The sequence below is a fragment of the Mustela nigripes genome, chromosome 9, assembly GCF_022355385.1.
Source record: "Mustela nigripes isolate SB6536 chromosome 9, MUSNIG.SB6536, whole genome shotgun sequence".
Taxonomy (NCBI): Eukaryota; Metazoa; Chordata; class Mammalia; order Carnivora; family Mustelidae; genus Mustela; species Mustela nigripes.
Window position 1 is genome coordinate 52,161,868 of NC_081565.1, and position 27,005 is coordinate 52,188,872.

Here is a 27,005-nt window from a genome sequence, read left to right on the forward strand (position 1 = left end):
CACAATATCTGGCAATTAAGATGTTACTGATATTATTTAGATTATGGGGTTGCTAATTTAAACTCTACTTTGATTCAGTGGTCCAGCTCTCGCTTTCAAGACACACATACTGCCTCGTCAACCCAACTATTCACCCCCATCCACTCCTCACAGTTAATTACCTATGTATTAACTCTTAATTCAACTTGAACAAAAGTTGCCTTGTCTATACGCGGTCCGGTCAGTCAATTGTTCAATGAGTCTGACTAGTAGAAGAAGATGTGTCTTGACCACCCACTTCGTTGGATTTAATGTCTTGGGTGTGGGAGATTTCATTTTAAAGAAATCATTTAGCTCTCTCTTGGGTATTCGGTTTGGCATAAATCATGCATTTTTAAGCACAAGTTTCTTCCAAAATTATTATGAGAATTACGGCTCCTTAGGTTTGTTGTCCAGCTACCCACCTTCCTTTCTTGGCCCTGCTTTCTATCTGATGTGCCCTTCTTAAAATATTGACGAAGAAAAAGTCATTCAGAGCATGTAACAGTTTTAGACACCAACAAAATGGGAACTGCTATAAATATGTAGTTACAATATTTATGATGTCAGTGACAATTGCACTGAAAATTCTAAAGTATTGGAACCATCTAATTATTAAGTCTTTCACTTCCCCTGCAGGTATAAATACATGAGCCTAATAAGCTTTCTCACTATGAAAAAACATACTTATATTATATTAAAATATTAAAAACTATTTAATGAGCTTCGTTTCCTTCCAAAAGTAAACTGAGGTTGCGTCTGAACCAGCTTGAGGCAAGGGAAGTTTCAAACGTAACATTTTTAAAACTGGCCATTATTTCCCCTGTTGAAAAAAAAAAAACTGCAATTTTATTTCCTCACAGCAAATGAAACTGTCAGGAAAATTTAGGTGTAATAAAATTGGGTGGTTAAACCAACATGCTGGATTTGAAATAAAACTGAATTAAAGGAATTAAAATTAATTCTTATGTCAGTCAACCCTTTAAAAATACTGTTCAGAACTCCCCCGTTCTTGATCGAGGCGCAAAACTGACTATCTCCTTGATGACCGCTAATGGCGGCGCAGTTGGGATGGTGCATGGAACAACATTTTGCATAAAAATGTGTTGCTTCTGGCAACTTCTCTGCCTAAATAAAAAGTTGTCAAGCAGGGTGACTGCAATGGTACAGGGTTTTAAAATGGTGGATGCCGTCCAAGGTTAGCTAGTAACGGCTGACATGCCCTGGAATCTTGAGGCCTAAATCAACATTGTTTTCACAGCTGTAATTAAGCCACCTAATCAGAAGCACATTTTGACGGGACAGTTTCTGCAAGCCAGACATTACAATTTCTTATGCCTGGAGCGCAGTGGCTCATGAGAGGTCCTCGTTTAATTTCAGGTTAAAAAGAAGGAGGGGCAGTAAAATAAAAAGACTATTTTTTTTTTTAAGCAACATACAACTGTTGAAATGAAGCAGGCCTCCACGCTCATGCCTTGACCAGCCTTGCACCCCTCCCTCCTCAGGCTCTCCACTGAGTCCCCCCAACTCTCGAGTGGCAGCTGCACACAGTGAGATGAAGGGTGCCTGCCAAGATCAACAGATGAGCTGGTCGAAACTGGCTCTCTGTGTGTTCTGATTGTAAATTGTGCTGGTGATGATTAGAGAGCTCTAACACAGGATGTCGACTCTTAAAACTGTCCAGAGAAAATAATTTTTTTAAGTTCAGGAAAAAATTTTTTGGACTTTTTTTTTGTGGCTGGGTGCAGAGTGTTGTGTCTATAAATTTCATATGATTCAAATGAATTCACTCAAATTAAGCAACCCTGTTATTAAAAAAAAGAAGAAGAACAAAAAGAATGAAAGAGAGAAAGAAAAAAGAAGGCCATGGCTCGGCTCTGAGCAGGGATCTTCATTTCGGGCTGTTTATAGAAGAACATGGCTGAGTGGGGTTCTCCACCAGCACACCGGTCACGTGCCTCTACCACCTGCCAAAGAGATTCCTAAAATGATGAAAATCCACAATGCGATACACACATCTCCTCCTGTAACTGTGGATGTCTTTAGAAAGCGAACTTGCCAGCTGAGGCTGTTTTCTACGGTGTTGTGGCATTCTGCAACATTTAAACTTTCAACCCCAGAGGCCATTGTAAAACTATCAATACGAAGGCACTAGTCACTGGAGTCTGATTACATTTAGTTCTGCATTTTAATTACATATGGATTCTATTAACTAAACCTTTTGCCTTATAGGCAACATTTTAATCAAATTACTATAATTTTCAAATATGTTACAATAGTTTGACGAGTTAAAAGTTCACATTCCTAACATATTAAATATCAAAAAAACTTTGCATGAAAAAAGGAAATACTCCTTGCAAATACACTAATACATTTTCAGATTACATTGGGGACTTTCTGACTACCTTGTTACAAGTTATATTGTGAGAGTTATAGAACTGGTATACATTTATAAATGGGTTATTGGTATCGAATATAACCAAACTCGAAATATAATTATGTTATAAATTTAGAAACAGGCGCTCATTTGATTGTTGTGAATTGAAGCAAGAACAAAATGAAACATAGTTAGAATCTAAACAGTGAAAATCAGTACTGGTAACTTCAGCTGAAGAATGTTAGAACTGAGAGGGAACTGAGATTTTATCTACTTGAAATCCTTCATTTTAAAGCCAGGAAAAATCAAGACCAAGGAGATTGTGTGATTTATTTCCCAAACCTCTATGGTGAGTTGTTAACAAAGGTTGTTCTGGAACCTGTGTCTCCTCCGATTCCGTCATGCTGCTTCCTAGCACAACATGTTGCCACTCAGTATAAACAAAAATCTAGCTTCCAATCCATAACACCCAAGACTGAAAAGAAATATTTTTTTTAATGTGATAAAACACACTCAACATAAAATTTACCGTTGGAACCATTTTAGAGTCTACAATTCAATGACTCAAGTGCATTCACAGTGTTCTGTGACCACCACCACCTCTTACCTCTAGAACTTGACCATCACCCCGAAAAGAAACCCCATCCCCATGCAACAGTCATTCTCCATTCCTTCCTCCCCCTTCCTGTCAACCATTAATCCGTGTTCTGTCTCTACGGAGACAGAACATGCCTGTTCATATAAATGGGATCCTACAATATGTGGCCTTTTGTGCCTGACTTCTTTGGTATAGCTCAGTGTTTTCAGAGTATGTCCATGTTGTAATATGTATCAGTACTTCATTCCATTTTATGACTGAGTATAGACCACATTTGTTCATCCATTCATCAATCAATGGACATTTGGGTTGCTTCCATCTTTTGGCTCCTGTGAACAGTGCTGCTGTGAATATTTGCTATTTTCCTCTTTTTTTTTTTTTATGGTATTCTTCGCCAGTGGAAGTGGTGTCTCGTCATGGTCTTGTTTTCCATTCCCTACTGACTAATGACAATGAGTATCTTTGTCTGTGTTTATTGGTCATTTGTATATCTTCTTTGGAGAAGTATCTACTCAAGTCCGTTGCCCATTCTAAAAATTAGTTCATTTCTCTTTTCTTGTTGTTGAGTACCTTACATATTAGATCCCATTCAGACATATAATTATAAGTATTTTCTCCCATTCTGTAGGGTATTTTTTAATGTACAAAAGTGTTTAATTTTGATTAAGTCCTATTTGTCCATTTTTTCTTTTGTCACTTATGCTGTTGGTATCATATCTAAGAATCCAAGCTCATAATTTATCTGTTTTTTACTAAAAAATTTAGCTTTCCTATTTAGCTCTTTGATTCATTTTGAGTTCATTTTCATAGATGGTATGAGGTAAGGGTTTAAGGAAATCTGTTTTTTTTAAATAAGCTTTCCACTTCAGAAATAAACCTCTCATACTCTTACTTTTGGCAGACCCATGCACAGTTCAATTTAATTTAGTATAGCACCATTATCAGAAAACATTTACTGAGTACCCACTGTGTGAGTAAAGATATTAAACTGGTCAATTTCTGTGTATGAGGGTAAACATACAGAAGCAGGGGTCCCAAAAAAATCTGACAAAGTTTAAAATTATTTAAGCGGTATGCTGAAAAAAATGATCCTTGTCACAAATAATTTTGGGTCTTTGTTTTTGTTTGTGAATAGGAAATGAAATGTACAATTTATATTATTTGAAAGTACTTAAAATTTTTATCATAGATACAATAATACACAATAATACTCTATTCATTCTCATTACGTGTTTGCTAGAGAAGCATATGAAACATAGTTTGGTAAGAATTAATTTCAGAATATTTTGTGTGGGAAAAATTAGGGGGGAATTATGGTTTGTGCAAAGTACATATGTTCCATAACAAGTATGTATTGAATAAAAGTTACTGAAGGAGTATTCTCCCAATTAAGTTCAATTCAAATCAACCGGACACTTCCTAAATCAGATCATTATAATGAATTTTAAAAAATAAGTAAGACATGACCTCACAGACTCACAATATGGTAATACCTACACAACTATGTGATTACATAAGCCAAAGCACTATATGGTGCTCAGACAGATAAAAGCCGTGATAAATGAGCATAACAAAGGGAACCCTTACTTCTGCCAACGGGGAGATGAACTAAAAGCCAGATAGAGTCAGCATATACCTGAATGTCTATAATAAAGAATTTTTACTCTATCAGGAAGAAAGTTTAGAGCCAAAATGTGTTTTGAGTCAAGCTATGGCCTGCCCATATCTGTGTGTGAGAAAGGTAATGCCTGCCACTAAAGCACGGCAGACAGAAGGGGGAAACTACATATGCAGAAACTCACTGGAAGACCATTGCAATGACCCAAAGAAAAGTTACTGTGATCACAATGGCAGAAAGGTGAGAATGGACCTAGGCATCTGTGGTGGTAGAAACAGGGAGACTTAGTGAGTGACTGAATATTGGTGGTGGACAGGAAGTGGGACAATGTTAAGGCTCCTGCCTTGGGCTGCAAGGTGGATAGTTATGTCAGAGATAAGGAACATAGGGAATGGAGAATGTGCAGAAATGGGGAGCAACAGAGGTGAAGACCATGTTCAGTTTGGGACGCCCGTGAGTCTGAACTGTTTGCAGAAAACTGAAGGGGAGACTTCTGAGAATCTGCCAGCTAAAGCCCTCAAAGAACCCAATTTTGTAAGAAAGATGAAAGTGTAAGAGAGATACTCATAAGCATAGTCACTCACTGCTCCTCTTTGAACAACCAATATAAATAATTAGAGCATTAGACTGTCAAATTACCATCTGTATTTTCTACAACCTGATTGTACAGAAAATTCACTGATTGATGATAATGGTCTGAGTTTGAAACTTTCCTTCCTGCCACTCCACACTTGACCCTCGCAGTATTTCATCACATATATATTTATATTTATGTAACATGTATTTTATAAAAATATATTTTTATATTTATACTTACATACAAAATTTAATATAGCTAACATAAAATGTCTATTACTATAGACGTATGTTATATTTTAACATAATTAAGTATATTATATGTGTCTGTTGATATACATGTAGAATTTAGGATATCATGTCCCTAAGTCGCTATCTAGACATCATTCATCGTGAAAGTAGCTCTTTTTAAACTGCATCATATGAGAACTAAAAGACTAGAAAGGAGGTGTGTGGCCAGTGGGATATGCATGATTAACCTTCAGGTCCCTATATACTACACCAACCAAAGCCTGAGTTTCTGGAATATGAGAAACCTTTAAAAGTCTGGATATGTATGTCAAGGATCAAAGGAAAATGTCTGCACATTGACCGGTCTGTCCCACTTAGTGGTATTTTGTTTCCGTTATTTAGCTCTGTTAATATTCAGAGGCAGGGGCTGGAGCTTGTGATAAAAATATGGGAGAATTTAATAAGCATCTAAGTAAGGCAGTATTTAGCACAAGGGTCCAATGAGAGTTGTTACAGCATCAAATATCAGTGACCTTTGAGAATAAATAGTAAATACATAAAGCAAAGGCAGTAGACGTTTGCAATGGAGCTGATGGGAGACGTCACAGTCAGCCCAGCCTGCTGAGAATCGCGCTTAGGGCCGCACATATCTGGCCCTCCTCCAGCTCATCTCTCCATCTCATCGGCTTTGCTCCAGTCACAAAGACAGCCTTCCATTCCTGGAGCATCCCCTGCTTTCCCCTGTCAACTCCTAACGTGTTAAGTTTTGGGGTATTTTTTTTAATTTTTATTCTAGGTAGTTAACAGAGTGTTAAATCAGTTTCAGGCATGCAATACAGTGACTGAACAATTCTCTTCATTACTCAGTGCTCATCATAAGTGTACTCTTGGGATGCCTGGGTGGCTCAGTAAGTCAGAGCCTTCAGCTCTGGTCATGATCCCAGCCTCCTGGGATCAAGTCTCCCATAAGGTTCCTTGCTCTGCGGAGAGCTTGATTCTCCCTCTCCTTCTGCCTGTTGATCCCCCTGCTTGTGCTCTCTCTTGCTCTCTCTCTCTCTGTGTCTCTCTCTCTCTCTCTCTTTCTCTGAGAAATAAATGAATAAAATCTTGGGAAAAAATAACTAAGTGTACTCTTAATCCCCTACACGTCTTTCACCCATCCCCCCACCTACCTCCCTCTGGTAACTATCAGTTTGTTCTCTTAGTTAAGAGTCTGGTTTTTGGTTTGTCTCCTTTTTTGTCTTTGTTTTGTTTCTTAAATTTTGCATACAAGTGAAATCATATGGTATTTCTCTTTCTCTCACTGACTTATCTCACTTAGCCTTATACTCTCATTAGATCCATGTGTGTTGTTGCAAATGACAAGATTTCATTCTTTTTATGGCTAAGTAATAGTCTATTGAATATATATGTTACATCTTCTTTATCCATTCATCTATCCTGGACACTCAGGCTACTTCCCTATTTTGTCTATTGTAAATAATACTGCAATAAACATAGGGGTGCATATACCCTTTTGAATTAGTGTTTTCATATTCTTTGGATGAATGCCCATTAGTGCAATTACAAGAGTTCTGTTTTTAACTTTTTGAGGACACTCCATACTATTTTCCAAAGTGGCTGCACCAGCTTACATTCCCATCAAGAGTGCATGAGGGTTCCTTTTTCCCCACAACCTCACCAACACTTGTTGTTTCTTGTGTTCTTCATTTCAGCCATTCTAACAGTGTGAGGTAACCTCCTACTTAGTCTTCATGGGTTTTTTTACTATTATGTTCAGCTGCCAGCATATGGTCCATCATAACTTTTTGATTTGGTGTTCAACAATAAATTAGTTATGTATAACACCCACTGCTTCATGTTTTTAACCAAAATCTCAATTCCTCAGGTGGGGCATCCCAAGCCTGCCTCAGGTTCCCAGGCTCTGTGTTCTCACAGCACTCTGTGATTTGACCTCAATATCATTCTTTTTAATTATTTGTATCATAGTGTATTTTCCACTACCTGAAGTGCGAGGACGGTAGAGATTTGTCTTTCTTTTAAAGCCTTTATTTATTTATTTGAGAGAGAGAACAGAAGCAGGGGGGCAAGCAGTGGGAGAAGCAAACCCCCGCTGAGCAGACAGCCTGATGCGAGTCTCTATCTCAGGACCCTGGAATCATGAACTGAGCTGAAGGCAGATGCTTAACTGACTGAGCCACCCAGGCGCCCGAGATTTGCCTTAACCCACACTTCATTCTCATAGGAAAGCACCAAACAAGGAAACAGAGGCCTTGGATTCTAATCTGTTGGGTTCTAAGTAAAAACCCGTCAGCAAGGCTCCAGTATCTGTACTGCACAGCACTGCACAGTCTCTCTCAAATTAAGTCACAGTTTAGGGCTCCCTTAAGAAAATTATTTTTTTCTTGAATAGTTAAAAATCTCAATAGTAAACATCTTGAATCAACCGGGATGAAATGTTTAAATGTTTATGAGAGCAACTTAACTAGAGTAAGTTACTTAAATTGTCGGTTTCTTGAACCACACAACTCTAATACAGACAAATAATCCTTCCTCTCTCAAGAAATGTAATGAAACAAATGTGGCAAAAAATTATTTGAAAACTTAAGAGACAGGGGATTCTTATAACCAAAATATCTAAATCTTTGACCTTTATTAACAATATGATACCACTTGACAAATGTCGAATCTGACATAATCTGAACAATAGGCAAAGGTCTCTTCCTGCGAAGATACTAACTGGAATGTTCCTCCAATTCGTAATTCATTATTTTCTCATAAAGAAAGTACTATAGGGGCGCCCGGGTGGCGTGGTTGGTTACGTGACCAACACTTGGTTTGGGCTCAGGTTGTGATCTCAGGGTCATGGGATTCAGCCCAGTGTTGGGATCCACGCTCAGCACAGAGCCTGCTTGGGACTCTCCCTCCCTCTGCCCCCTGCCCCTCCCAAGGGCTCTATTTCTCTCTCTCAAATAAATAAATAAATCTTAAAAAAAAAAAAAAAAGTAGCATAGAATTAAAAACATACTGGTTAAACACAGAGTGGAAATGAGGAAAAACAATACTGTAGCTTGCGGCATCGTAACTCAGAGCAGCATGTCTGTGTTTGGCATTTCCTGTTTCACAGACTGAAATGCCACGTGTTTCTCCCCAGCCGCGGGTGTGCCGGTCCCCAAACACCCACAAGTAATTGGCTTTGATTGCTGCCCTGGTCTCTCCTGGGCTGTCTGTGACTTGAAATCTCTTCCCCGGAAGCCCCTTCTGGTTACTGTTACTCAAGCTAAAAGCCCCAGAGCAGCCCTACGTTAATGGGTCAAAGACCAACATACTGAAAATGTGAAAATACTGGCAAGTGCATGTCGGAGGAGAGCCCTAGATGCACTCCAGCATTGTTAGTATCTGTTGCTGGACAAAAATGAAAATGTCACCTTAAGAAGGATAAAAAGTTTCTAAAGAGGACGATTCACATCTACAGTCTGATCAATCTCTTTCTCTGCATCACAACCCCATGATGTATTGTTCTTTATTAATAATGAATATTTATTTTTCATTCTCACATAGTTAAATGGCTGGAAAAGACGGTTAATGAACATACACGGACTGCCCTCAGTGCATTAAATAAGTAATAACAGCAACTGTCATTAATATCGGACTTAGTGTGAGCTAAAAGCACAGATTCAAGGCTTGTTTTAGTTCTTTTGCCTCCTTGTCAAAAGATTTCCTCATGGATACATGTATTTTTTAAAACTCTATGTAAAGCTTAGCTGTGGGAAGTGTATGTAACTATCAGAAAATGTTTTTACTGGATTTATTAAATGAAACATATTGTGAAATTTATTGAGCATCTACTAGTATGCCAGTGTCTTTAATCCTCAAACCCCACCCTACAATGTAGGCCACTGTATCTACACGTTACAAATGTAGAAACTGATGCCTAGAGTATTGTATGGGTAATAACACAGACAGGATGCACATTCAGGCCTGCTTGACTCTAAAACCTTAGATAAAGGCCCATGGGAAGGAGGTGATGGGGGTTGGGCGGGGATTAGAAAGGAGAGCTAGAGCGTTGAGAATGGCCTAAATAGCAAATACTAGAGAGACCAAATAAGAACATCAATAGCAAAATGGCCAGAGGCAGAATCAAGTCAGATTATAGAGTACAAGGCATGGATTGGATGGTGGGAGAATGGATTGGGAAGATGGGGTTTGGTGTGACTGTTGGAAGCAGTGTCAGGTTCCAGTGGGTACAGGCTGGGTGCGTGGGTTGGCTGTCTTTAACTGAGAGGGGGAATGGAGCTAAAGCAACAGTACATCTTCTAATATTTAAAAAAAAAAAAAACCTCTTCCATCATTTAACTCATTAAACATATGTTCTATCCATAAGGCCTATTCGTCAAATCAAGTAAAATAGCAATTTTCATTGGTCTTCCCCCTTAACAAGGTGTCAGATTGCTATGCGTTCTTCAAAAGCTCCTGCAAACATCTCATCTTTTACTGACAACGTTAGGCAGAATGAATGCCTCCTTTGTATGTGCTCCCTAGATTTTACACATAACTATTTTTGTGATTTGCTTATGTGTTTGTTTCCCTTTTTAGAAGAGGAACACATAAGAGCCCAAACCATGTCTTTTTGCACTTGTCCCCATAACACAAATAGAATGGCAAATAAAAATCCAAAAATATCAATAATCATATTAAATGTATGTGGTCTAATCACCCTATTAAAAGCCAGAGATTATCAAATGGTTAGACAAAACAAAACTGAACTACATCTTTCTACAGGAAACCCTCTATAAATATAAACACGGATAGGATAAAAGGAAAAGAAGGAAAAATAGATATCATACAAACACTAGTCAAAAAATACCTAGAGTACAAAACGGCAAAAACTGAAATGTTAGGGTCGCCGGGGTGGCTCAGTTGGTTAAGCAACTGCCTTAGGCTCAGATTATGACCCTGGAGCCCCAGGATCGAGTCCGGCATCAGGCTCCCTGCTCAGTAGGGAGTCTGCTTCTCCCTCTAACCCTCTCCCATGTCATGCTCTCTCTCAAATAAATAAATAAAATCTTTTTAAAAAACTGAAATGATAAAAGTAGACGGTACAGTGAACATGGCCCAAACCAGACTTTCGGAGGCCTAGATTTAAGAAGATATGGAAACATGATTAATTCGCTCCCATCTTAGGATATAACTCCCTGAACCTGCTCGGAATACTCCATCCCTCTCTCTTACTTAACAGCTAAATCCTTGAGATGGTTGTTTGAATTCACGGTCTTTTTTTCTTTTCTGGTCAACTCTCACTTATCTCTCCATCTCTCACTGAAAGAGACTTTGCTAAGGTTATAAAGGCCTCCATCCACTAAATCCAAAGGCCATTTTCAATCCTCCTTTCTCTTGATCTTCAGCAGCATATGACACCATTGATACGCCACCCTTTTTAAAACACTCCATTCTCATGGCATCACACCTTTTTGGTTTTCCTTTGACCTCTTTGCCTATTCCTTCACAGCCTCCTTTCTAACCTTATCTTCTTCTTCTCAAGCATTGTGTGTTGGAGTTTTTCAAGATTCATACCTAGGCCTTTTTCTCTTCTTACTCTATAAACCATCCCTACATATGGTCTCACTCTTGTGAACAGCCTCAAGTCCTATCTATATGGCAATGACCTAAAATGCATACCTCCTGGTTGGCATCTGGCTTAAATTCCCTACCAAGCAGCGTTTTTGATCTCTCCAATTGGATGTCTCAGAGGTACTTCAAACTCAACATACTCAAAGCTAAACTCACAATATTCCTTCCTATTCCATTGTTTCTCTCTTGGTAAATGAGATCATTGCTCCATTTCCAAAAGGAAAAAGTCCAGGAATTATCTCACATACCCCTTTCTCTTGTTTTCACACCCAATTGTTCCTTCACACCACAGCCAAAGGGATCTTTAAAAAAAAAAAAAAAAAAAAAAAAAAATTTGAGAAAGTCACTCCTTCTTTAAAGTTTTCCAATGCCTTTTCCCTTGCTCTTAAAACAAGGACGACAAAGTCTGACTTCTGTCCCTCTCCAGACCATCCTTACCTCATTCAGGCCACTCTTGGCTCTGCTCTCTTTATTCTAGCCTCACCGGTATTTCTCAGTTTCTTCTGTCCTTCACAGGACCTTCCAGATGTTCCCATTCCTCCTCCTGATCTGGGCCACTGCTGTCCTTCTGCATAACTCCTACCCAGTCTTCAGATACTAACTCAAGCACCACTGACCCTGAAAAAGCTTTGCTGTTACCTTAGTCTAGGGTAAGCTCATTTGTTTCAAAAACTCTTACATGCTTCAGTTCTTTTCTTTCAGAGCACTTATCCTGGTTAATAATTACATATTAGAGTGATTATATGAAAATAATTTCTTCCATTGTTAGATTTTAAGTTCATGAGAGCAGGATTGTCTGTTTTGGTTCACATAATGTCCCTCGGACCAGAATTATGCCGGCTCTAGAGTAGATGCTGAATAAATATTGAACTAATGGATAAAGAAAAAATTAAGAAGCAAGAATACAAAGAAAGCAGAGCTCAAGTAAGTAGAGACCAGAAAGCCAAAGAAAAAGTCAATAACGAGTGAAACAAAGGAGGTGAGCATTTAAAGAAGAAAGTAGTTAAAAGCTTCATATGTTGCAGAAAGATTAAAAGGCATGAGAAGGAACTAATGAATGGGAGCAAGCAGAAAACTATTTGCGACCTTTGAGAAAATAGTTTCAGTGTATTGATGGACTCCAAAGTCAGATAGCAGCAGAGCTGAGGAATGAATGGGAGACAAGAATACAGAAGAAGCAAGTGGACTACTTTTCAAGAATGTGTCAATGAAAGGAAGGGATACGGGCTGCAGAAAGGACGGAGAGCTCAGTCACTGGAATATACTGATGGTGATCACAGAGGGGGAATCACAAGTCCAAGGCTACGGTAGGAGGCAGAACAAAATGACAGGGTTTGCAACCGAAGACAGAAGGTTAGTAAATTATCTTTTCCTGTGGTGCAATCCAATTACTTTCTATCAAGATAATGGTGATAAAAATAATAGCTGGGGTGGCTGGGTAGCTCAGTAGGTTAAGCCTCTGCCTTCGGCTCAGGTCATGATCTCAGGGTCCTGGGATCAAGCCCCGCATCAGACTCTGCTCGGCAGGGAGTCTGCTTCCCCCTCTGCCTTACTCTCTCCCTTTCAAATGAATAAATAAGATCTTAAAAAAAAATAGCCAACTTTTTTTTTTTTTCTTTTTGGACTGACTACTCGGTAAGTACAAAGCAAAGTGCTTCAACACTTCTCACTGGAGCTCCCAGCATCTCTGTTAAGGAGTGGGACCATTACCCCATTTTACAGATGAAGACCCTACTTAGCCACACAATGAGAAATTGATAGAATTGAAATTAAATCCAGATTTATTGACTTAGCACACACTATTGATTCCTAATTCCCCTGTTCCTTGACTCATTACCTTACAGCTACAAGTGGCCATGTGGCCCAGCCAATGGGATGTAAGTGCAAATATGTTTGGAGCTTCCTTGGAAGGCTTTTCCTTTTTTAAATATATAAATAAATATATTTCCATATATTTAATATCTATTATCTATTAAATGTATATTAAAATTTATAAATATTTAAATTAAATCTATGTAAATACATTTAAATGGTTTTTAAAGGAAAAGCCTTCTCAGGCTTTATTATATATAAAAAGCAAATATTGCTGGGCCATCCCATCCTCATAACTTGAATGTGATTATAAATCCTAGAGCTGGCTGCTGTCTTATGATACTTAGAGAGTAGCAGAGAAATCACAGAGAAGCTAGACCACCAAGAGCCACAGGACAACAGCCACCTATACCTAGACTTCTTGCTATGTGAGAAAAAAAAAGAAAAAGAAAAAACACAGAACCAGGATTTTTCAAATCACGTTGATCAGGTTTTCTGTTATTTACACTTGATTATATGCCTAAGGGGTATAATTCAAAAGCCTCTGCTCCTATCTCGGAAACTCTATCACCTCTTCTCTATGAAATACAAAGACTGAGGCTCTTTCCACCTCCCCCAGAGCATTCTGAAGGAGTTCAAGGTTGAAAGGCATACACAAATGTCTTGAAAAATAAAATTACTAGAGCAACTTATTGCTGTTTCAAAAAATCTTAAGTCTCAACTAAGGAAAGAGATCAGAGTAAACACCCCTAGGGATACAGGATAGGGCAGTGTTTTCCTAGAATGACAAATCATAACCTGCTGGGAGTTTCTCACATGACACATGTCCCCTTTTGAGAATCACAGCCAGGGTGAACCACCTCGTACAAACAAGATGATGAGCATATCCTTACAGATGTGTTCAGGAGAGGAAAGGTTGGGGAGTAGAGTTTTATGATGACAGAGAGGCACACTTTCATTATGACATCAGTAGCACAATAATTGGTAAAAAATATATATATAATTTTTTTTTGAATCCAGGGGGAAACAATCCCACCTTATCAAGTGTGGCCTTTCTTAAAATGCAAGTATTTACTTTTATATGCATAACAGTAACAAACAATAAGTAGTAGTATGACCCAATAAAGCTGACAGAACCTAGACAGTATAATGAAATACTAACCAACGGGACTAGAGCATTCACAGGAAGAAATGGAGGTATGTTTCAGAGAAAGGCTAGAATAAATTTGAAATGCTTTAGTTTTTTAAATAGGTTTCCTCTTCATTTTAATTTATCTTGGTGGAGATCAAATTTACCACTCTCTCATTAAGAAATTAACAAAGTCATTTTTTAAAAAATTGGACTCAACATCTCAGGTCCCAAATTATTGGTTTGGTCATTTTACTGGACGTAGTGCTAGTATTTTCACTCACGAGACATCAGTTAAGCACCTACGGTGGGCAAGGCTGTTCTTGCCTTTAGAGTGCCATCAGAGCAGAGAAGAAATACCCCAAATTGCTTGCCTCTGTGGAACCTATATTCTATGAGAATAGGGAGCAAATAATAAGCAAATAAATATGACGCAAATTATGCCAATCAAGAATAAGTGCTATCGTGAAAGAAAGCCAGGAAGGTGTAAGGTACACAGGCCATTTGGGGTGAGAATGAGACAGAGTTTGGGGGTGGGGAATGGTTGGTAGCTGCAATTTTAAATATGATGGTCATAAAGGTTTCATTGGGATGAAGACACCTGAAGTGAGATCTAATGGGGCCATAGAATCAACCCATAGTCACACAGCTATTTGCTTTAATACTAAGTCTTCTTCTGTTGAATGTATCAGTGGAAAAGAGTTAATAGCCAAAGGCAAAAATATTTTAAAAAAAGACTTAATTTCCAAAATGTGGAGTTTTTTATTAAGTTACTGGTGTGTTGGTGTACTGAGTTTTTGTTTTTGTTTTTAAATAAATTACTGCACTGGATCTAAAAAAAAAAAAGAAAGAAAGAAAAGTGATACTGTTTTCCTTACAAGTCACCCTGAGTCATCATAATCAGGCCAAAAAAGGAAAAAAGGCACTCCAGTGATTGGTAACCTTCTGAAGCTCACTGTTGATATATTTGCCTTTGGAGGAAAAGTTTTAAATGTTCATTTGGTTCCTTTATTCATTTTCTGATACACCCCAAACACATATTTCAAATGAAGAAAATTTTGTTTACTCTTAACAGAGCCCAAATTTCTTCATGGGCTAAAATTTTAAGACATAAAATGACTGCTGAAACTGAATTTTAATCATATAGATGAATCACAACATGCATCTTTAGCTAGGCATGTATTATGGATAAGTCTAGTTTTCTACAGAGAATAATCACATGTTCTAATTACCATTTTGGTTATACGCATAATTAATAATATTCTGTCTTAATGGGACACACTGAATCTTCAGACAGTTGCAAGCTTTAACTATGCGTACTGCCAAATCCAACTGTCAGCCGGGCTGCCAAACACAAAGGAATCTTGATGTAGTGTTTTAGCATTGCTAACAGTGTGCATATCTTTATACATGATACAATGGAAAAATTAATTGCCTCTCTTTCTTCAAAATTTTCTCCACACTAACAATTTCACACTGCTTGATTGATCACTTACCCTAAATCATATATATTGGCAAGCAATCTCATGAACAAAAAAAAATATGAATGTAAACTTGTGACCCTAGACAAAGAAGAGAAGCAATGTTGTAGGACTTACTGATTGTAAACTTTCATTTTCTCGTAAACAAGCCGTGTGAAGTTCTGATTTCAACGTTGCAATGTGACTCCGATGAGATGTCATTTCCTTCTCTAATGTAGCAATTCTAGCACTTGCAAGCTGGTAGACATCCATGAAACTTTTAATCATAGCCTTAAGAAATAAATATAATGTCACATACAATTCAAATAAAGATGTCCCCAAAGAAGAATTTCCATAATTTGAAAGCAAAATCATTAAAATTTTAATATAAACAACTTTTCATCTTTCTTTCAAATAATAAAGCTAACCCTCACATTTTATATTGAGAACAGGGACTATTTTAAGAAAGTTTGGGAGAAAATAATTGAGACTTCTTTCCCAGAGTATATATTTAAATGAGATGTACTTTGATCTACTGTGTTTAAAATTTAGAATGCAATTTTTAAAGATGGCACACTTATTTTCTTTGTGAAGTTAAATTCAAATTGTAATTTGACCTAAATTTCAATCTTGAGACATACAATAGATGGATATATAAGCAAGACATTTCAAAATGAGCTGAGTTAGTAAAATTTTCAGTCCACCTAAAAAAACAAATGGTTTGAAACAAAAGGAGCTGAAATAATCCTGTAATTTGTTTAAGAGTAAATAATGTGATTCTTACATTGTACAAAAAAGTATAATTGTGTTCATTCATATAACAGAGGATTGCTCATGTGTTATACTATATATAATAAAATACAGGTGTGTGTAAGTTTTTCTCCTCCCTAAATAAGTTATATTTGGGGGATTATTAGACCCCTGTTACAACAGTTTAATCATATTTTACAGACTTCTTCTTCTAAAGCAACCAGTAGTGAATTGTAAGTCCAAGAACGCTATCACAACTTTTTTAAAAAGTCTTTCAAAATACCTCAAATATAATAAAAAACAAATATTTCAAAGACATATTCAAAGATAATGTTGTATTATTTACCTGAAAAAAAATGTTCTAAACACAGCAACTAGCAAGTAAAATGGTAGACAGTCTGAGAATTTCTAAATTCTATTCAATCCAAAGGGTTTGATTTGGAAAAGCTTTGAGAAACTAGATATTTGAGCAATTCTGAATGCACATGAAATAATGTGGTGAACAAAGAATAAGAAACAATGTATACAATGTCTGAAAAACAGAAGTAGGTTAACTACTTATAGGTAAAAGTAAGAAAATACACACCTTTTCTCCTAATAAATTCCTATTTGCCCTAAAATATTAAGCTCGGACACCATCTCTTTCAAGAAACCTCTTTTGAACCCAAAGGCACTGTTAACATTTACTCTAGCTTTCTGTGGCCCCCCCCCATGCTTACTTTTATCATAATACTTATTGCTTTAGCAGAAAAGTATTAGTTTACGTGTTTCTCTTTACTAAACTGAGGAGCTCCTTAGGCCAGATACTATGCCTAATCATCTCTGTATCATCAGGGATGTTAGTGGCCCACAGTGAGCACTTGTTTGAATGAATGAATGAATGAATGAATGAATGAAAAGATTTTTAAAAACCCCAAGTTGAAGCCGTATGTTGGCATAAAATACCTTATAGGAAAGGATGAAGATATTTGGGAAACTATAATCTTAACACTCTAATGTATAAATTGTTAACTATACTTTGTTCAAGTTGAAAAAAGAAGTGAAAAGCACAGCTGTAGGCACAAAAGGACAGAATACACAAATAGAGAATTCTATTACCCAACATTGAACGAGCATGGTATGACTTCATGTTTGGGAACATCTCTACCTTACTTTGAGTCATTTCAAGATGAGCTTATAGCTAATACTAACACAAAATATTTCTCTGGGTTTCAAAGGTATGTAAAAACCAGAAACTATAGGGCCCCTGGGTGCCTCAGTGGGTTAAAGCCTCTGCCTTTGGCTCAGGTCATGATCCCAGAGTCTAGGGATCAAGCCCCGCATCAGGCTCTCTGCTTAGCAGGGAGCCTGCTTCCTCCTCTCTCTCTCTCTCTCTGCCTGCCTCTCTGCCTACTTGTGATCTCTCTCTGTCAAATAAATAAATAAAATCTTTTAAAAAACAAACAAACAAAAAACCTAGAAACTATAAAACCCTATCTGCTTCTTCCTATGACAAGTGTCTCTCTACCCATAATTCATTCATCTTCACCAGGTTGTAAACCAAGTATCACAAGTCCTATTTCGGTCTAGTCCCCACTCTGCTGCTTACTCAGCCTTGCTCTGTTGGACAATGCCACGTCTTCTCTCTGGGCTTCCATTTTTTCCCTCCACGTACTGGGAAGAAAGGTCATTTTCTTGCCTACTTCCAAAACTGTTGTAAGTCTCAGGTAATTAAAAATCTAAGGCAAAGCCATTCTCTTCATCCTTCAACTACGTTGCATCTGTGTAAGAAAGCCCTCCAAAAATCTCACTCTCACTGAATCTCATTGTAGTATTACTTTAGTTCTATTTTTAAATTCTCCATTAAGATCTTAATGAGACAATCTGTGATAGGTGGTTTGCATACATATATTCTTGTTGGATAAGGACCTAAAATGTATAAAAGGTACAAAAACATGCATAAGAGCTTATTGAATAAAAAAAGGAAGTACTCTTCTGTCAGTATGGGCTCCTGAATTATGATTTCACTGTTAAGGCACAATAGAATTGGCTTCTAACAGTCAAAGATAAAAACCTCAACATTTCCAGTTATCCCACATCCTAAATTTAGAGAAACATATTTCATGAATTCTCATGTACATGATACTCTTCAAGGAAAAATGATATTCCTTCAAACCTCTTTTTAAAAAAAATAAAATACTTTTTTGAGGAGTTACACCTAAATTTTTATATGGGGGATGGACCAAAAGTCATAATTATTTTGGCTCCTTCCTTGATCTACTTTTAATAACTAAATCTAATATTCAGCACATATTAAGAGATACCACATATTATTCTTTATAACACTAAAAAGAATATAATGATAATCAATTTTTTGCATAGGATTTAGAATGTTAGACATTTAAAATCTTTTAAAGCAGTATTGCATTTGAGAGATGAAAGCGGTTTTTTACAATGCTTATATATCTTTTCAGAACAACAAGAAGAGTGGTAAATACAGCAAGCATGTTTCATGGCATAAACGGTATATTATAGCATGGTCGGGGGAGGGGCATTGCCTGTGAAATCACAGTTACTCCAAGAAACACCAGACCTTTTGAGGAATAAAGAACGTTAACTGCCAATATTAAGAAGTAATTCAAACTACGTCACAAAGGATTCCAGTGAAAAACCCAACTCTTTAATAGAAAAGGTGTCAGGTGGGAAGAAGTGGAAATGATCCTCTGAATAAATTGAGAGGGCACTGGGGCGGGGGGCAGGGGGAGGGGGAAGGAATGAGCACCTAGTGACTTCCGTATCAAGCTCCCAAGGTCTAACCCTTCACAACACACCTCTGTTCTGTACTAAAACATCTCATCTTTTTTATATCAGCAAACAAGGACAGAACAGCATGATACTGTGATCAGCTCGCCCAGCACTGGAGAATTTATGCCGTGACATCTTTGGCCTTAGGGATTTTGGCCACACCATGAGACCTGTATCTCAGCAGGGCTTATCTAGTTCCCGGAGAAACAGAACAAAAGACGGTTTCTGGATAAGAACAGGCTTTTGTTACAGAGATAATCTGGAGTGTTTATAATCAACATAACAAGAGGAGAGAATCCACATAAAATTCCACACCCTAGCCATTTTAAGGAAAAGGGTAAGTGTTTTCAGAATTCAAAAAATTTTTAGATACAGTAGATGACTGTCACTTGTGCACTACAATATTATTTATGTAATTCATTATGTATATATTATTATGTAATTTAGGCTGACTTCAAAACTGGATTTCGGGAGAAATGCAGTCCTTGGGAACCTGATGTCAGGAGAAGAAATTAATGGAAAATGTCGTGAGGCCTAGAAGCCAAAAGAGCAAACTTTTTATCTATATTTTTGAGTAACTGGGAAGCAAAAACCTCAAATATTTCCCTTTAAATATAACTATAGTTATACTTCATTCCATCTACCATATAAATATACCATGTAAAATGGATATACCAAGTATGTGGAATACAATAAATCCCCATAAAATGGGGATGATAATTCCAAACTTATAAAGATTTTGTGAAGATTAAAGCACTATTAAAACCTGGAAAGTCCTTACCTGTCTGAACATAGTAAACCGTCTGGTAAATTTTGGCTGTTAGTAATGATAATGGGATCAAATTAGGAAAATTATTACTTTAACTCATAAAGCAAAGATTCAATATTTCTTTTTTTAAGATTTATTTATTTATTTTAGAGGGGGAGGGCAGAGGGAGAGAGGCAGAAGCAGACTCCCCACTGAGCACAGAGCCTGTGGGTCTCAATTCCACAACCCAAGATCATGACCTGAGCCAAAACCATGTGTAGGACACTTAACCTACTGAGCCACCCGGATGCCCCAAAGATTTAATATTTCTGATGGGTATTGTTAGACATAATATAAATACTTTAAATATTAAATATTTTATAAATATTGAAATATTAAAGCCCTTTCAAATTTAAAGAATTTTAGAGGCCAATGAATATTTACTTTCTAACAACACAACTGCCCACTGGTAAGACATGAACAGACACTTCTCCAAAGAAGACATACAAATGGCTAATAGACATGAAAAAATGTTCATCATCATTAGCCATCAGGGAAATTCAAATCAAAACCACATGGAGATACTACCTTATACCAGTGAGAATGGCAAAAAATGACCAGACAAGAAACAAGTGTTGGGGAAGTTGTGGAGAAAGGGAAACCCCCTTATATACTGTTGGTAGGAATGCAAGCTGGTGCAGCCACTTTGGAGAACAGTATGGAGATTCCTTAAAAAGTTAAAAAATAGGGGCACCTGGGTGGCTCAGTGGGTTAAAGCTTCTGCCTTCTGCTCAGGTCATGGTCCCAGGGTCCTGGGAAAGAGCTCTGCATCAGCCTCTCTACTCTGGAGGGAGCCTGCTTCCTCCTCTCTCTCTGCCTGCCTCTCTGCCTACTTGTGATCTCTGTCTGTCAAATAAATAAATAAAATCTTTAAAAAAAAATAAAAAGTTAAAAAATAGAGCTACCCTATGACCCAGCAATTGCACTACTGGGTATTTACCCCAAAGTTACAGATGTAGTGGAAAGGAGGGCCATATGTACCCCAATGTTCCTAACAGCAAAGTCCACAACAGCCAAACTGTGGAAAGAGACAAGATGACCTTCAACAGACAAATGGATAAAGAAGATGTGGTCCATATACACAATGGGATATTACTCAGCCATCAGAAAGGATGATTACCCAACTTTTGCATCATTCCTGCTTTGCAGGAAGCCTGCTTCTCCCTCTCCCACTCCCCCTGCTTGTGTTCCCTCTCTCATTGTGTCTCTATCATAAATAAATAAAAATCTTTAAAAAAAAAAAACAACTAATGACGTACTGTATGGTGACTGACATAATAAAAACAAAACAAAACAGAACTGCCCACTGATAATAAAATAGCTCCTATTTATGATGTCCTTTTTTAAAAAGTTTTTACTTAAACTCCAGGTAGTTAACATAGTGTTATATTAGCTTCAGGTGTACAATATAGAGAGTCAACACTTCCATACATCACCAGCACCCTCCTCAATCCCCGCCACGGATTTCACCCATCCTCCCACCAAGCCCCGCTCTGGTCACCATCAGTTTGCTCTCTAGAGTTAAGAGTCTTGTCTCTTGGTTTGCCTCTCCTCCTCTCTCCCTCTCTGCCTCTCCTCTCCTCTCTCTCCTTTTTGTTTCCTTTGCTCTTTGGTCTTGTTTCTGAAGTTCCACATCTGAGTGAATTATTATGTCATTCTCAAGGAAGAAAATCTTACTGCGATAACACACTCATAGTTTTTAGTATCAAATTTTGTTGATGAGCACCTGGAATTAAAGGAAAATTATTTTCTTCATTATCAAGGAGTGACTCTGGTAAGGTTGCTCATTTGCTCTCCTTCCAATATTTTAGTAATGTAGGGCAGAAAATTAGAGCTGAAGGGCCTATTGCCAGCAGTCTACAGATAGTAATGGTCTCCCGGGCAAGATCCAGTCTAAGATCTCGATAGGACTCTGCAGTCTGGACGTTTGGTTTCTGGCCCATCCACAGTTCTTTGTTTCACGTTGACATTCCAGCGGAAAGCTGTGGAGGAGAGACTGTATCAAGATGGCTGACCGCCAACCACCTCCTTGCTTTACACACTGAGTGTCTGTGTGTGTGCATGTGCGTAGCGTGCATGTGTGTGTATTTAAAAGCTGCTAAGAATGCCACCAGCCAACAAGAATTCTGAGGAATCAATAAGGAATAGAAGTAGAAGGGACCATAAACAAAATTTTGCAGAAACCTCGCACAAACTACAAGCAAAGGAAGGAACAGGCCACATGAGGGCTTGAAGCTAAGCATAATAAGCCATAAGAAGTGATCTTAACCTTGTGTTATAATATCCCTGAGACCTTCTATTCCCAATAAGAAGTTATTATTAATGATTTTCAGTGAAAGAAGTATGTTTTATAATTTTAAAAATCTTGTATAACTTTCTGTGATAACTGCTGTTTAGAAGTCTAATTCTGAGTCCCCACCAGCACCACTCCTACAAAACATGGCTAAAAGATGAGATGCACAGGGCACCTGGGTGGCTCAGTCAGTTAAGCACCTGCCTTGGCTCAAGTCTAGATCCCAGGGTCCTGGGATTGAGCCCCGCATAGGGCCTTCTACTCAGCGGGGGTCTGCTTCTCCCTCTCCCTTCCCCACTCCTCCCACTTGGGCTCATTTTCTCTCTCGCTCTCATATAAATAAATAAAATGTTGTAAAAACAAGGAAAGATGAGGTGCAGGTGACAGAAGGGCACCATTGGCTGTGTTGTGAATCATGACACTCATGTTTCAATCCCATCAATTAAACAAAAGCTTTAACTGGAATTTGGGCTAGAAAATTTCCAACTTCCCTGAATTCATCAATTGCTCTTTAAATATGCCGTGTTTTTTATTTTAACAAATACACTTTTTTGTTTTTTCTTTTATTTTTCAGTGTTCCAAGATTCATTGTTTATGCACCACACCCAACGCTCCATGTAGCACGCGCCCTCCTTAATACCCACCACCAGGCTTACCCAACCCCCAAACCCCCTCCCTCAAAATCCTCAGTTAGTTTCTCAGAATCCACAGTCTCTCATGCTTTGTTTCCCCCTACGATTTCCCCAATTCACCTTTCCTTTAACAAATATACTTTACATTAAATATATCATATTTCTAACAAAGTTTCAAAACACACACTTTGGTTAGGAAATTATGCTTCACAACTTTTTACGTGTACCTAAATAAATTTTTATAAATTCAGGTCGATTTTAGAAAAAAAGTTGAGAATTCTAGACATATTTTCAAACACTATTTTCATAATGCTTTCTTCCTAATCCTTCAATAAAGCAGTTAGTTTGGCTGTTGTTATTGCTGTTTTTGCATATGTCACTTTACCTTGATGTAAAAGAACGTGTTTTGTTTGGGAGGGTTTTTAAAATAATTTTCCAAATAAAATGCTCTTGACAGCCCCTTGCCATCAAAGAGAAGGTCCAACTACAGACTTGGAATCTTTCTCTTTTTGTTAAAGAAAATTGCATAATTCATACTAAGTTCAAGAGTACTTTGAAGCACTTTATCACAGGAAAAGAACAACCTTATATAGAAGATTTTAAAGCCTACCTTTTAACTCACTGCAAACTATTGTAAAGATTACACCATGTAAAATATTTTAATCCGTAAATTCACTTAAGCAGACGGGCCACATTGAACAGCTCATATTGAAACGCACAAGAAGTAAATAAACCAGCAAGGATACCCCTCCCAGCCCCTCTGCACTGTGAAATCCTCCCTCCTTTCCTTCAACACACCTTATAGGAAAGTCTGTGTCTAAAAAACGAACCAAGTGATACGCCAGTCCATACCAAAGAGATCTAGCCTGGGTTAGCAGGGTGCCCCACTCAGGGCCTCAGCACACTGAAATTAAGGGTCAAATGCAGCTACAGACTCGTCTGAGATTCAAGGTCCTTTTCCAAGCTTATTCAAGCTGGTGGCAGAATTTCTTTCCTGAAGGCTGGAGAATGGAGGTCTCCATTTGCTTGCTGGCTGTCAGTCACGGTTACTCTCAGTTCCTAAAGACTGCCTCATGTTGTTGCTGGATGGACCCCTCCTTTCTCAACATTGCTGTTTGCTTTCTTCCAGGCCAGCAACAGAGGATCTCCCTCACTTTACCCTCTTTTAAAAGCCTCATCTGATTAGTTCAGGCCCATCCAAAATGATCCTGTATTTACTGGTCTTGCCCACCCTCAAAAGGAAGAGATTAATTACATGGTAGGGGCACACCAGGAGAAGGGTCTTGGGGGACATATTAGCATTCTGGTAATCACAGCCCAACCACACACCTTAAATAAAAATTAACTCAAAATTGACCACAGACTTAAATGTAAAATATAAAACTGTAAAACTTCTAGGAAAAAAAAAATAGGAGAAAATCTTTGGCATCTTAGGGCTTGAAGTGTTCTTAGATGGGATACTGAAAGCATAATCCATAACAGAAAAAAATCAATAAACTGAACTTCACCAGAATTAAAAACTTTTGCCCTCAAAAGATCCTTTTTCTAAGATTAAAAGAAAGCTACAATAGGGGTAAACATTTGCAAACCACATATCTGATAAAGAACTGATTTCAGAATATGTTTTTTTAAAAAACTCTCAAAACTCAATAATAAAATGACAAACAATCCAATTAGAAAATGAGCAAGAAACACTAAGATACATTTTACCAAAGAAAACATACAAATCTCATATAAGCACATTAAAAGATTTTCAAAATCACGAGCCATTAGGGAACAGAAGGAAAAACAAAACCACAGTGAGATAGTACTCTACACCTACCAGAATGGCTAAAAGAAGAAATTGTGACAACATAAAAAGCTGGTGAAAAAGCAGAGAAATGATTCTCATACATTCTGGTAAGAATGAAAAATGGTACAGCCCCTCTAGAAAACAGTTTGACAATTTCTTTATTTTTTTAAAAAAAGATTTATTTATTTATTTATTTATTTGAGAGAGAGAGAGAGAGAGAGAGATTGTATGTGTGTGTGTGTGTGTGTGAGAGAGAGAGAGAGAGGGTTGAGGGACAGAGGGGGAAGCAGACTCCCCACTACGCAGGGCTTGATCCCCGGGACTTTGGGATCATGACCCAAGCCGAAGACAGACGCTCAACCACCTGAGTCACCCAGGTGCCCCAAGGCAATTTCTTTAAAAATTAAGCATACACTTACATTTGGCCCAGAAACCACAGTCCTAGGTCTTTTTTTCTAGAGAAAAAAATTTATTCAGGGACATCTGGGTGGCTCAGTCAGTTAAGCATCTGCCTTCCACTCAGGTCATGATCCCAGGGTCCTGGGATGGAGTCCCGCATCGGGCTCCCTGTTCAGTAGAGAGCCTGCTTCTCCCTCTGCCTACCACTCCCCCTGTTTGTGTGCTCTCTGTCTGTCTATAACAAATAAATAGATAAAATCTTTAAAAATTTTGTTCATTCAAAAATCTGTACATGAATGTTCGTAACAGCTTTATAGGTAATAGCCCAAAACTGGAAAAAAAAAATAGCCCAAAACTGGAAACAATCAAACTGTTCTTCACAAACTGTTCCAAACAAATTGTGAAACATCCATACCATGGCTACTGGTGTAACAATATAAAGGAACAAACTATTGATAGACACGACGACAGCAATGTAGATGGATCTCAAGGGTATTATGCTGAGTGGGGGAAAAAAGACAATCTCAAAAGATCACATCCTGTAGGATTTCATTTATTTATCATTGACAGAATTATAGAGACAAAAAGCATTTAATGGTTCCAAGGGGTTAGGGAATGATTCGGGGTGGGGCGGAGGGGCATGCGAAATGTCTAGAAAAATGGTTAGCTGATGGAGATCTTTGTGGCGATGCCACAGTCATGTATCTTGAGTGTGGTGGTGACTATACAAACACACATCTGCAATAAAATGTCATAGAACCCAGGGCGCCTGGGTAGCTCAGCCAGTTAAGCGTCTGCCTTCGGCTCAGGTCATGATACCAGTGTCCTGGGAGAGAGCCCTGCAATGGGCAGCGGAGAGCCTGCTCTTCCCTCTCCCTCTGCCTGCCGCTTGGCTTCCTTGTGCTTTCTCTCTCTGTGTGTCAAATAAATAAATAAAATCTTTTAAAAAAAAGTCAAAGAACTCTACACACACACACACACACACACTGATGTCCATCTTCTAGTTTTGATAGTGTACTAAAGTTACGTAGGATGTAACATTAGAGGAAACCGGATGAAGGATACTATTTTTGCAACATCTTGTGAATCTATAATTATTTCAAAATAAAAAGGTAAAAAAAGCAAAGGGAAGCAAAGTCCCTATGCACATATATAGTCTGCTCCTGTTTAATTAAAATGGGGGAGATACATAAATTTAATTACATATCTACACATATTGTAGAAACACATGAGAGAAGAACAAAACTGCTTCCAAAACTTTTAAATGGTATCTGCTTATCTGCCAAAGTCTCAGACTACATCTTTTTATATCTTAACCAGTCCTTTGCCTATAACTCCCAAAGACTCCTTTATGGAGTCACGTGAGCAAGACAACCTGAGAGGACGGCAGACACCTGTGTCCATTTGCTCCCTGTCGCAGCAATGCCAGCTGTTCTGGGGCCGGAGTACAGCTGTGGCCCCAAAGGAATCAAGGCAATCTGAGGGGCCTCTGTCCCCAGCTCTCTTCTCCACTGGAAGTCAACCCCACATCGGCCCTAAAATTGGGGCCAATGAGGGAGGTAGGCACCCACCCTCCCTACCACCAGGAATCACCAAATGAGTTGGGATGGAGGACAGTCCATAAAGTCTAGGTTTGCTCCAATCTGGGCCCAAAGGTGTTCTTGCTTCCTTTGTAGTTCCCACACTGCAAGGCTTGCCTGGCCCCTAGTGCTGGCAACCGCAGTGACCATGTGCCAAACATCACAACGTGAGCTTTATGTACTCTTCTAATTCTGGCCAGGACTCCGTGAGACACGTTATCTCTACGATTAGGAAACCAAGGTTCAGGTATGCTAAGTACCTTACCCAAGGTCTCCTCACTAATAAAGAATGGCACTGGGGTTCAAATTCACGTCCGTTCAATTCCAGAGCCAGGGCTCCTTCCATGTGTTGCAAGTTTCTGAGGTTGCTTTAAATTTGGGGTTTATTGGCTTGTTTGGGGCTGTCTATTATACCAAATTTCTCAGTAAGAGCAGCAGAATTAATCTAGGCTTTCCAAGTTTCAAAAATGCACAGCTAGTCTATCACAGCATTCATTTAACTGTCGATTCAACCCAG

General features: G+C 38.2%; 1 protein-coding gene across 1 annotated transcript in view; it reads right to left on the minus strand.

Annotated features, from left to right (window-relative positions):
* Nucleotides 1–27,005, minus strand: part of CCDC171 (coiled-coil domain containing 171) — a 299,561-nt gene that overhangs the window by 28,348 nt on the left and 244,208 nt on the right. Inside the window, exon 24 of the mRNA XM_059411602.1 lies at nt 15,589–15,741. Coding sequence (XP_059267585.1) covers nt 15,589–15,741 — 153 coding nt within the window. The remainder of the gene's footprint in view (nt 1–15,588; nt 15,742–27,005) is intronic.